At 46.1% G+C, this 13613-nt stretch overlaps 1 protein-coding gene across 13 annotated transcripts in view; it reads left to right on the top strand.

Annotated features, from left to right (window-relative positions):
• LOC129843049 (neuronal cell adhesion molecule-like) overlaps positions 1-13613 on the top strand; it is a 69670-nt gene that overhangs the window by 23843 nt on the left and 32214 nt on the right. For 9 of the 13 annotated variants that reach the window (XM_055911787.1, XM_055911783.1, XM_055911780.1 and 6 more), the window contains exons 2-9: positions 3160-3389; positions 3901-3918; positions 4440-4545; positions 4879-5072; positions 7257-7379; positions 7633-7803; positions 12838-12949; positions 13213-13397. In XM_055911787.1, coding sequence (XP_055767762.1) covers positions 3296-3389; positions 3901-3918; positions 4440-4545; positions 4879-5072; positions 7257-7379; positions 7633-7803; positions 12838-12949; positions 13213-13397 — 1003 coding nt within the window. In that variant the 5' untranslated portion in view covers positions 3160-3295. Of the gene's footprint in view, positions 1-3159; positions 3390-3900; positions 3919-4439; positions 4546-4878; positions 5073-7256; positions 7380-7632; positions 7804-9008; positions 9069-12837; positions 12950-13212; positions 13398-13613 lie in introns of all 13 variants that reach the window. The other 4 variants (XM_055911789.1, XM_055911781.1, XM_055911779.1 and 1 more) reach the window with 2 other exon arrangements.

The raw sequence follows: 13613 nt of genomic DNA, 5'->3' as shown, positions 1-13613 counted from the left end.
GTTCTCAACTGACCTACCTGGTAAATAAAGGTGGAGAAAAAGAAGAAAACAAAGTGACGATCCATTCAGACCAGCCTTACTGATTAAACTTTCCTAACAACTCTCCTGTCCTGTCCTGTCCTGTCCTGTCCTGTCCTCTCCTGTCCTCTCCTCTCCTGTCCTCTCCTGTCCTGTCCTCTCCTCTCCTCTCCTCTCCTCTCCTCTCCTCTCCTCTCCTCTCCTCTCCTCTCCTCTCCTCCTCTCCTCTCCTATTCTCTGTCTTCTCCTCTCCAGCCAACCAGGCCTGGTGTGCTGACATGAGCTAGAATAGAGAATACCATCTCCCTACAGTTACACAATTCTTCCTCAACAGCTCAGCCTTGGACAGGTTCCTCTGTCCACTGTGATTCTTCCTCAACAGCTCAGCCTTGAACAGGTCCCTTTGTCCACTGTGATTCTTCCTCAACAGCTCAGCCTTGAACAGGTCCCTCTGTCCACTGTGATTCTTCCTTAACAGCTCAGCCTTGGACAGGTCCCTCTGTCCACTGTGATTGTTCCTCAACAGCTCAGCCTTGGACAGGTCCCTCTGTCCACTGTGATTGTTCCTCAACAGCTCAGCCTTGAACAGGTCCCTCTGTCCACTGTGATTCTTCCTCAACAGCTCAGCCTTGGACAGGTCCGTCTGTCCACTGTGATTCTTCCTCAACAGCTCAGCCTTGGACAGGTCCCTCTGTCCACTGTGATTCTTTCTTAACAGCTCAGCCTTGGACAGGTCCCTCTGTCCACTGTGATTCTTCCTCAACAGCTCAGCCTTGGACAGGGCCCTCTGTCCACTGTGATTCTTCCTGAACAGCTCAGTCTTGGACAGGTCCCTCTGTCCACTGTGATTCTTCGTCAACAGCTCAGCCTTGAACAGGGCCCTCTGTCCACTGTGATTGTTCCTCAACAGCTCAGTCTTGGACAGGTCCCTCTGTCCACTGTGATTGTTCCTCAACAGCTCAGCCTTGAACAGGTCCCTCTGTCCACTGTGATTCTTCCTCAACAGCTCAGCCTTGAACAGGGCCCTCTGTCCACTGTGATTCTTCGTCAACAGCTCAGCCTTGAACAGGTCCCTCTGTCCACTGTGATTGTTCCTCAACAGCTCAGCCTTGAACAGGTCCCTCTGTCCACTGTGATTTTTCCTCAACAGCTCAGCCTTGGACAGGTCCCTCTGTCCACTGTGATTGTTCCTCAACAGCTCAGCCTTGAACAGGTCCCTCTGTCCACTGTGATTCTTCCTCAACAACTCAGCCTTGAACAGGTCCCTCTGTCCACTGTGATTCTTCCTCAACAGCTCAGCCTTGAACAGGTCCCTCTGTCCACTGTGATTCTTCCTCAACAGCTCAGCCTTGGACAGGTCCCTCTGTCCACTGTGATTCTTCCTCAACAGCTCAGCCTTGAACAGGTCCCTCTGTCCACTGTGATTGTTCCTCAACAGCTCAGCCTTGGACAGGTCCCTCTGTCCACTGTGATTCTTCCTCAACAGCTCAGCCTTGGACAGGTCCCTCTGTCCACTGTGATTCTTCCTCAACAGCTCAGCCTTGAACAGGTCCCTCTGTCCACTGTGAACAATGCCAATGTGAATCACACTGATGAGGACTTTCTCTTCTGCTTTTTCTATGTGAATTATAGACTACATGGGTCATTGTATTCCTACATTACCATAGCTAGCCTGTTGATACAAGCTAATATTAGCCATTAGAATGAATGGATGAACGTGAATGTAGCCAGACACATGTTTCCTGTCTGTTCCTGGTGTAGTTTATTAGAGACTATTAATGATACAAACAAATTCAGTGTCTTCTCACCTCTTTTGTTGTTGACAACAGATTGTGTCCATGTCGCTGTCCAATCATGTGTAATAGGATCCATATGGCTGACAGTGGTGCGATCTACCCTCTGCGGCTGTTCTGTGATTGTCACGGTCAAGCAATCAATCACACTTATTTATAAAGCCTTTTTTACATCGGCCGATGTCACAAAATGTTGTACAGAAACCCAGCCTAAAACCCCAAACAGCAAGCAATGCAGGTGTAGAAGCACGGTGGCTAGGAAAAACTCCCTAGAAAGGCTGGAACCTAGGAAGAAACCTAGAGAAAAACCAGGCTCTGAGGAGTGGCCAGTCCTCTTCTGGCTGTGCTGGGTGGAGATTATAACAGTACATGGCCAAGATGTTCAAACGTTCATAGATGACCAGCAGGGTCAGATAATAATAATCACAGTGGTTGTAGAGGGTGCAACAGGTCAGTACCTCAGGAATAAATGTCAGATGGCTTTTCGTAGCCGAGCATTCAGAGGTCGAGACAGCAGGTGTGGTAGAGCTGGAGAGAGAGAGAAGGTTGAAAACTCAGGTCTGGGATAAGGTACCATGTCTGGTGAATACTGCTCACCTGTGGTCTGTGGTTACAGCCAATCACACTACAGCCAGTCCAGTTCCAATCCTTGCTGGAGCACTCAGACCTGCTGTACACTGTAGTGTTCATAGGTTGCCTTTGACGACTTAGGGGCCCTTGGCGGTTTTCTGTTTTGTGGTTGTTTGAAGTTCTCTGTTGAATTGATGGGTTAAGAGAATCTAATGGTGTACATCAATTTCACTTTCCATTACTGTAATTTCTTAAGTAGGTCTTACTGCACTGCTGCATGGGTAGTATCTAATGGAGATCCTAATGAACAAAACTAAACAGTACTTCATCTGTCTCTGTCTCTGTCTCTGTCTCTGTCTCTGTCTCTCTCTGTCTCTGTCTCTGTCTCTCTATCTCTCTGTCTCTGTGTCTGGCTCTCTCTCTCTATCTCTTTGTCTCTGTCTCTCTCTGTATGTCTGTCTCTATCTCTCTCTCTCTCTGTCTCTGTCTGTCTCTCTCTGTCTCTCTATCTCTCTCTATGTCTCTCTCTGTCTCTCTCTGTCTCTCTCTCTCGCTCTCTCTGTCTGTCTGTCTGTCTGTCTGTCTGTCTGTCTGTCTGTCTGTCTGTCTGTCTGTCTGTCTGTCTGTCTGTCTGTCTGTCTGTCTCTGTCTCTGTCTCTGTCTCTGTCTCTGTCTCTCTCTGTCTGTCTCTGTCTCTCTCTGTCTCTCTCTGTCTCTCTCTGTCTCTCTCTGTCTCTCTCTGTCTGTCTCTCTATCTCTCTGTCTGTCTCTCTATCAGCTGACTGGCTGGTGTGGTGGATACCCTGCTTGTCCCTCACATAGTCCTGTTTGTGGAGAGCTCTGACCAGGTGGGAGGCCTTTTCACATAGCACGCCGGACCAGGGAGGAAGACTTTTAACGTGACACGCCGGACCATGGACAGGAAGAGGAAATGGGTGCTGAACAGCGGTGCTTTGCTGGTGATATTCCTTGGTCGCATGACCACAGGCTTAGAAGTGCCTCTTGACCGTAAGTACAGTAGGATATGGTCACTGTAGATCACAGTATTGAATGTGTACTGTATTATTTTGTTACTGGAATGATTTGTTTTCAGATTTCCTGATATTACAGGTTACAAGTTAGTATGTTGAGGGTTTGGAAGCATCCAGACAATTGACCATAGATACAGTAGCTTCCTTCCAGTGACTTACATCTCAACAACACTGCATGGTGATATGATATGCATGTTGGGACAGATCTCACATGATGATTTAGTTCAACCACAGTGGAGAGGAATCCTCTAGTATTGTCATGCCACATTGGAAGCATCCCAAATGGCACCCTATTCCCTTAATAGTGCACTACTTCTGACCAGAGCCCTATGCACCCTGGTCAAAAGTAGTGCACTACAGTATATAGGGAATAGGCTGTCATTTGGGACTCAGACATTACCCACAGTATCTTTATCTGCCTGTTGACTAATACGTAGCTTTCCTCACCTTCCTCACCGTGTTTATGACCATTGATGGGGGACTAAAAGCTAAGGTTCTGGAAGGATGTAAGTGATGGGTCCTCTGCTGTGAGATGTGCTGTGGAGTGATGGAGTGTGGAGATCTGACTGTTGTGTGGATTGGAGTGACGTCGCTAAATTTGCATGTAGCTATTTTGGTGTGTTTACAAACAAGCTGTTTATTGAGGTCTGTGATTTCATGTTTGTTATTGATGTTTGAACTATTTCATTGAATGGGAATACAATGATCGTCTATAGGAATAATAAGATGAAATGATGATGTACATGTAGCATGTCCTCTAGTTGTCTAGTAGTCCACTAGACAGTGTGCTGTGGTTGATCGCTACAGGAAGTGTTTGCTGCATCTTATCCTGCTGAGGGCATGCTCTTTACTTTTCCTTCCATTTGATTTAATGCTGGCTAACGTGTTGCTAACGTGTTGCTAACGTGTTGCTAACGTGTTGCGTCTGCTTCTCTCTCTCACTGGGTGTGTGTGTGTGTGTACATTGTGGAGCGAAGTGTGTGTAGATTTGCCTCTGTTTAACACTCCTCTTGCCCCTCTCCTCCAGTACCACAGCCTCCCACTATAACCCACCAATCCTCTAAGGATTTCATCATCGACCCTCGGGAGAACATCCTCATCTACTGTGAGGCCAAAGGGAAGCCGCATCCCAGGTGAGTGGAATGCTGTGTGAATGAATCCCCATGGAGACTATTACCATAGAGACCCATCGTCCGTCGCTTTAGTAACGCTTGACTGTAACACCTGACTGCACCTAACTGCCTACAGTGAAGTAGAAACTCTCTCTGGAGAGTCTCTACACTCTTAGAAATCAAAGGTGGTATCTTAAATCAAAAAGGGTTATTTGGCCGTCCCCATAGGAGAACCCTTTGAAGAACCCTTTAAGGTACAGATACACCATTAGATACACCACCTACTCTACTCTACTGTACTCTACTCTACTGTACTCTACTGTACTCTACTCTAACCCCTTACGTTTCATCCAGCTTTTCCTGGACACGGAATGGGACGCATTTTGACGTGGAGAAGGACTCTAAGGTGTTGATGAAGCCGAGCTCAGGGACGCTGGTCATAGACATCAGTGGGGAGAAGGCTGAGGCCTACGAGGGGATCTACCAGTGTACCGCACGCAACGAGCACGGGACCGCAGTTTCCAACAACATCGTCATCAGACAGTCGAGTAAGAACCGTTATTTCCAACTGTTACTGAGCCTGTCTTTACCCATAGCCTCTTTTTAACCTTAGCCTGTCTTTAACCTCAGCCTGTCTTTAACCTTAGCCAACCTTAGTACAACTCTTTGACCCTGGGATTCCAGCCATAACAAACCAACCCACTTTGTAACCTCTCCCTGAAGGGATGATGAATCTGTACTGAACAAGTATTACAATCAGCAGATCTGTTCAATGTCTTTACAGATTAGAGTTAATCATTCTGGGCACCTATCTCCCTGTTGAACATTTTAAATAGGGCCCCTATCTCCCTGTTGAACACTTTAAACAGGGCCCCTATCTCCCTGTTGAACACTTTAAACAGGGCCCCTATCTCCCTGTTGAACACTTTAAACAGGGCCCCTATCTCCCTGTTGAACACTTTAAACAGGGCCCCTATCTCCCCGTTGAACATTTTACACAGGGCCCCTATCTCCCTGTTGAACATTTTAAACAGGGCCCCTATCTCCCTGTTGAACACTTTAAACAGGGCCCCTATCTCCCTGTTGAACACTTTAAACCGGGCCCCTATCTCCCTGTTGAACACTTTAAACAGGGCCCCTATCTCCCTGTTGAACATTTTACACAGGGCCCCTATCTCCCTGTTGAACATTTTAAACAGGGCCCCTATCTCCCTGTTGAACACTTTAAACAGGGCCCCTATCTCCCTGTTGAACATTTTACACAGGGCCCCTATCTCCCTGTTGAACATTTTAAACAGGGCCCCTATCTCCCTGTTGAACATTTTAAACAGGGCCCCTATCTCCCTGTTGAACACTTTAAACAGGGCCCCTATCTCCCTGTTGAACATTTTACACAGGGCCCCTATCTCCCTGTTGAACATTTTAAACAGGGCCCCTATCTCCCTGTTGAACATTTTAAACAGGGCCCCTATCTCCCTGTTGAACATTTTAAACAGGGCCCCTACCTCCCTGTTGAACATTTTAAACAGGGCCCCTATCTCCCTGTAGAACATTTTACACAGGGCCCCTCCCTCCCTGTTGAACATTTTAAACAGGGCCCCTATCTCCCTGTTGAACATTTTAAACAGGGCCCCTATCTCCCTGTTGAGCATTTTAAACAGGGCCCCTATCTCCCTGTTGAACATTTTAAACAGGGCCCCTATCTCCCTGTTGAGCATTTTAAACAGGGCCCCTATCTCCCTGTTGAACATTTTAAACAGGGCCCCTATCTCCCTGTTGAACATTTTACACAGGACCCCTACCTCCCTGTTGAACATTTTAAACAGGGCCCCTACCTCCCTGTTGAACATTTTAAACTGGGCCCCTATCTCCCTGTTGAACATTTTAAACAGGGCCCCTATCTCCCTGTTGAACATTTTAAACAGGGCCCCTATCTCCCTGTTGAACATTTTAAACAGGGCCCCTATCTCCCTGTTGAACATTTTAAACAGGGCCCCTATCTCCCTGTTGAACATTTTAAACAGGGCCCCTATCTCCCTGTTGAACATTTTAAACAGGGCCCCTATCTCCCTGTTGAACATTGTACACAGAGCCCCTACCTCCCTGTTGTACATTTTAAACAGGGCCCCTACCTCCCTGTTGTACATTTTAAACAGGGCCCCTATCTCCCTGTTGTACATTTTATACAGGGCCCCTATCTCCCTGTTGAACATTTTAAACAGGGCCCCTATCTCCCTGTTGAACACTTTAAACAGGGCCCCTATCTCCCTGTTGAACATTTTAAACAGGGCCCCTATCTCCCTGTAGAACATTTTAAACAGGGCCCCTATCTCCCTGTTTAACATCTTAAACAGGGCCCCTATCTCCCTGTTGTACATTTTAAACAGGGCCCCTATCTCCCTGTTGTACATTTTAAACAGGGCCCCTATCTCCCTGTTGAACATTGTACACAGAGCCCCTACCTCCCTGTTGTACATTTTAAACAGGGCCCCTACCTCCCTGTTGTACATTTTAAACAGGGCCCCTATCTCCCTGTTGAACATTGTACACAGGGCCCCTACCTCCCTGTTGTACATTTTAAACAGGGCCCCTATCTCCCTGTTGAACATTTTAAACAGGGCCCCTACCTCCCTGTAGAACATTTTAAACATGGCCCCTCCCTCCCTGTTGAACATTTTGCACAGGGCCCCTACCTCACGGCTGTCTGTATGATGTCTGTTTATGTGACACAGGGTCCCCCTTGTGGTCGAAGGAGAGGAAAGAGGCAATCATGGTACAGGTGGGAGTGTCTCTGGTGCTGCAGTGTCGACCCCCTGCGGGCCTGCCCCCTCCCATCATCTTCTGGATGGACAACAGTAAGTCTTCAAGGGGTTTCATACATTTCTACATCAGTGTTGTGTGTTGGTTTACATCCAGACAGTATGCTGTAAAGTCCAATTCTAGAAGTCATATTGCCGGACTGCGCAATACAATGTGTTCTGAGATGATATAGGGTCTGTTTTTGGTTGTCAGTAAGCATAAATATTTTGTGTAATTGTATACAGCCATCAAGTGTAACATATTTCATGTGATACATCATCTCTTCCTCTTCTCCCCTCCCCCTGGCAGACTTCCAGCGCCTGCCTCAGAACACGCGTGTGTCCCAGGCGTTAAACGGAGACCTGTACTTCTCTAACGTCCTATTGGACGACACCAGGAACGACTACATCTGTTACGCCCGCTTCCCCCACACACAGACCATCCAGCAGAAACAACCCATCACTGTCAAGGTCCTGGACAGTAAGTGTCCATCCCACTCAGCACAGAGGCTTTTAACCAGTCCCAGTGGGTTCCTACACCTTAGATGTTTGCTGATCTGTAAGGTGGAAGCTCCACCTCTACACTGCTTATACATATCGATACCGTTCACATCTGCAAATAAGGGTTAGGGCCAAGGCGAAGGGATCAAATTTGGGCAAGACGGTCTTTGTCCTGGGCTGTCCCTGGGTCCTCCCTTCCCTGAGTTGTCTGGTCCTGTCTGAGTGTTAGCGGACACCTTGACATTTTGTCATTGTATGTTGACATGTTTCTGTGCATCTTCACATTGCCTTGTTTTGCAATATTTTAATACAGTGATAATTTTCTAGAGTATTTTGTAATACTCATCATTTGAATGTGTGATGTATTTTTTAACTGTCCTTTCATGTTGTTGTTGTGTGATGATATTTGTGTGATGATATCTGTGTGATGATATCTGTGTGATGATATCTGTGTGATGATATTTGTGTGATGATATTTGTGTGATGATATCTGTGTGATGATATCTGTGTGATGATATCTGTGTGATGATATCTGTGTGATGATATTTGTGTGATGATATTTGTGTGATGATATTTGTGTGATGATATTTGTGTGATGATATCTGTGTGATGATATCTGTGTGATGATATCTGTGTGATGATATCTGTGTGATGATATCTGTGTGATGATATTTGTGTGATGATATCTGTGTGATGATATCTGTGTGATGATATTTGTGTGATGATATTTGTGTGATGATATTTGTGTGATGATATTTGTGTGATGATATTTGTGTGATGATATTTGTGTGATGATATTTGTGTGATGATATTTGTGTGATGATATCTGTGTGATGATATTTGTGTGATGATATTTGTGTGATGATATTTGTGTGATGATATTTGTGTGATGATATCTGTGTGATGATATTTGTGTGATGATATTTGTGTGATGATATTTGTGTGATGATATTTGTGTGATGATATCTGTGTGATGATATCTGTGTGATGATATCTGTGTGATGATATTTGTGTGATGATATCTGTGTGATGATATCTGTGTGATGATATCTGTGTGATGATATCTGTGTGATGATATTTGTGTGATGATATCCCTGTCTCTCTAAACTGAATCTCCCCCTGGTTGTTCCCTGTACATGTCTATGTAGTACTGCATGCTCATGATGTTCTGATTGATTTTTCCAGTGGATGCAATCAATGAAACTGTGGCAGCTATGTACAATTATACGAACAATTTATTTGTTGGTGAGTGCTGGTTTACCCCCTTACCCCAAAGTGAACCCAGCCCCATCCCAACTCCTCCTTTTATTCTAACCCACCTGGACTATACCTGACCCACCTGACTCCAGCACCTGTAGTATAACCTACCTGGAATATACCTGACCCACCTGACTCCAGCACCTGTAGTATAACCTACCTGGAATATACCTGACCCACCTGACTCCATCACCTGTAGTATAACCTACCTGACCCACCTGACTCCAACACCTGTAGTATAACCTACCTGGAATATACCTGACCCACCTGACTCCAACTCCTGTAGTATACCCTACCTGGAATATACCTGACCCACCTGACTCCAACTCCTGTAGTATAACCTACCTGGAATATACCTGACCCACCTGACTCCAACTCCTGTAGTATAACCTACCTGACCCACCTGACTCCATCACCTGTAGTATAACCTACCTGACCCACCTGACTCCATCACCTGTAGTATAACCTACCTGACCCACCTGACTCCAACACCTGTAGTATAACCTACCTGGCCCACCTGACTCCAACACCTGTAGTATAACCTACCTGACCCACCTGACTCCAACTCCTGTAGTATAACCTACCTGGAATATACCTGACCCACCTGACTCCAACACCTGTAGTATAACCTACCTGGAATATACCTGACCCACCTGACTCCATCACCTGTAGTATAACCTACCTGACCCACCTGACTCCAACACCTGTAGTATAACCTACCTGGAATATACCTGACCCACCTGACTCCAACTCCTGTAGTATAACCTACCTGGAATATACCTGACCCACCTGACTCCAACTCCTGTAGTATAACCTACCTGACCCACCTGACTCCATCACCTGTAGTATAACCTACCTGACCCACCTGACTCCATCACCTGTAGTATAACCTAACTGACCCACCTGACTCCAACTCCTGTAGTATAACCTACCTGGAATATACCTGACCCACCTGACTCCAACACCTGTAGTATAACCTACCTGGAATATACCTGACCCACCTGACTCCAACACCTGTAGTATAACCTACCTGGAATATACCTGACCCACCTGACTCCAACACCTGTAGTATAACCTACCTGACCCACCTGACTCCAACACCTGTAGTATAACCTACCTGGAATATACCTGACCCACCTGACTCCATCACCTGTAGTATAACCTACCTGACCCACCTGACTCCAACACCTGTAGTATAACCTACCTGACCCACCTGACTCCATCACCTGTAGTATAACCCACCTGGACTATACCTGACCCACCTGACTCCAACACCTGTAGTATAACCTACCTGGAATATACCTGACCCACCTGACTCCATCACCTGTAGTATAACCTACCTGGAATATACCTGACCCACCTGACTCCAACTCCTGTAGTATAACCTACCTGGAATATACCTGACCCACCTGACTCCATCACCTGTAGTATAACCTACCTGGAATATACCTGACCCACCTGACTCCAACTCCTGTAGTATAACCTACCTGGAATATACCTGACCCACCTGACTCCATCACCTGTAGTATAACCTACCTGACCCACCTGACTCCAACACCTGTAGTATAACCTACCTGGAATATACCTGCCCCACCTGACTCCAACACCTGTAGTATAACCTACCTGGACTATACCTGACCCACCTGACTCCATCACTTGTAGTATAACCCACCTGGAATATACCTGACCCACCTGACTCCAACTCCTGTAGTATAACCTACCTGACCCACCTGACTCCATCACCTGTAGTATAACCTACCTGACCCACCTGACTCCAACACCTGTAGTATAACCCACCTGGACTATACCTGACCCACCTGACTCCATCACCTGTAGTATAACCCACCTGGGCTATACCTGACCCACCTGACTCCAACACCTGTAGTATAACCTACCTGACCCACCACCTGTATTATAACCTACCTGGACTATACCTGACCCACCTGACTCCAACACCTGTAGTATAACCTACCTGACCCACCTGACTCCAACTCCTGTAGTATAACCTACCTGGACTATACCTGACCCACCTGACTCCAACACCTGTAGTATAACCTACCTGACCCACCTGACTCCAACTCCTGTAGTATAACCTACCTGGAATATACCTGACCCACCTGACTCCAACACCTGTAGTATAACCTACCTGGAACATACCTGACCCACCTGACTCCAACACCTGTAGTATAACCTACCTGACCCACCTGACTCCATCACCTGTAGTATAACCTACCTGGACTATACCTGACCCACCTGACTCCATCACCTGTAGTATAACCTACCTGACCCACCTGACTCCATCACCTGTAGTATAACCTACCTGGAATATACCTGACCCACCTGACTCCATCACCTGTAGTATAACCTACCATACCCACCTGACTCCAACACCTGTAGTATAACCTACCTGACCCACCTGACTCCATCACCTGTAGTATAACCTACCTGGAATATACCTGACCTGATCATCTACTCCCAACTCATCCTGTGTGACTAAATTAACATTTATAACATAATATAACAAAACAACATCAAACAATGTTAATTACATTCCACAACTAAATCCTCTCCCTTTACCCTGTACTGTGTTAACTTAGCTTACCTTCTCACTTGGAAAACCAAATGCCTAAAAGGTGGATTCATTTGTAGGAAACCCATCAAGAAAAAGCAACCAATCAAATCCATTTTCTTTACTGAAATGAATGTTCCTTTCTTTGGATGGGCATTAACTAATGTTAACCAATGGGCATTCATCTACTAATGTTAACCAATGGGCATTCATCTACTAACGTTAACCAATGGGCATTCATCTGCTAACGTTAACCATAAGCTTCTCATTGGTTTAGCATTATTCATAGTAAAAATTATGCTCCTGCTGGTTTAAATTCAACACATAGCCCAATAGTTAGATGATGAAATCCAAAGTGAAGCACACAGCATACAGGACTAGTATGATGAAACGCTTGCCTGAGACGTATACAGTATTTTTCTCTCTCTCTCATCTAGATCTTTCCATGTTCTTTTAATGTAAGTCTCTGACCCTGAAAAAGGCATGCATGGAAAGATCATTAAACACAATCTGTGTTCTGTCCATCCAATCAGCGGTTCACGTCAATGTGTTGTATACAACACATTCCTCCCAGCTCTACTCACTCAATCTAGTCGCATTGTAAGCGATTTTACAAGACCTTTCAGTAAGGGCTTGCTTAGGGCTAAACATGTCAGAATCATAGCAGCCGCAGCTAGCTAGCTTATGGCTAAAATCTGTCATATCATTATATCGAGGAAGGATACTAAGGGAGAGATCCTAGATCCCGTGGTTGTCATGGCAACATATTGACGACTGGACGGCCTGTCTCTGCAGGTGTTGTGTGTCTACTTTAGACCAGTGGCCCTATATAGTGCACTATGGGGAAAAGGGATCCATTTGGGAATCAGCCTGTGAAAGGGCCAACGTAGGGCCTGGCTACAGTTAACTCATTATATATCCACTATCACAGTCCATAACGGCACGGGATATTACTACTATCCTTTAATAGTCTATATGCCGCTGGTGCTGGACTACTGGCTCTACGAACTGAATGGTCACAGCTAGCTACAGACAGTTATACCCTTTCCACAATACAGCAACTATATTTACCCACCACCCAGGTCAGTGAAGTACTATTTAGCTCGGCTCGGCTCGGCTCAGTAGTGTGAACAGGGTATAAGAGCGTGGGGTTCTGGTGGTGAGGTGATTGTGTTTCCTGATCTCCAGACAGTCCATCGGGGGAGCGGCGACCCAGCTTCATGGCTCCTCCGGGGCGGAGCAGCACCCAGATGGCCCTGAGGGGAGGGGTTCTGGAGCTGGAGTGTATCGCTGAAGGACTGTAAGTACACCCACAACACTGCATGAACAACACTGCTGTGCACTACTTCTGTTTTTTTGCACGAGGGCAGGTTGGTTTGTTTAATCTTTGTATGTGACATTCAGCAATACTACTTTGTTGCCTTGTCAAGACAACAACATGTTTGGTATTGCAAAATCCGGCTGGTTACCTAGACAACATTTGACTAGCTGTCTGTCTGTTCTTTCGGGAGAGGACAATACACAGATATAAGTGATTTATTTTGTTGTTGTTGTTGTTGCTAGGCCGACTCCGGAGGTGTCCTGGTATAAGGAGAGTGGCGATCTTCCTAGCAGCCGGATGTCCTTCCACAACTTCCAGAAGACGTTGAAGATCGCAGATGTGATGGAGGCGGACGCCGGGGACTACCGCTGCACGGCCAAGAACAGCCTAGGCTCCGCCCATCACATCATCAAAGTCAACGTCAAAGGTCTGTGACACAACGAAGAGTTAGAATTAGATGGAATATGTGGAGAAATGTTCCTAACACTAGTACCTTTACAGTGTTACCGTAACAGTAATGTTCCTAACACTAGTACCTTTACAGTGTTACCGTAACAGTAATGTTCCTAACACTAGTACCTCTACAGTGTTACCGTAACAGTAATGTTCCTAACACTGGTACCTTTACAGTGTTACCGTAACA

This window comes from Salvelinus fontinalis, unplaced genomic scaffold (genome assembly GCF_029448725.1).
Source record: "Salvelinus fontinalis isolate EN_2023a unplaced genomic scaffold, ASM2944872v1 scaffold_0095, whole genome shotgun sequence".
Taxonomy (NCBI): Eukaryota; Metazoa; Chordata; class Actinopteri; order Salmoniformes; family Salmonidae; genus Salvelinus; species Salvelinus fontinalis.
Note: the sequence above shows the minus strand (reverse complement) of the source record. Positions and strands in the feature narration are given on the sequence as shown.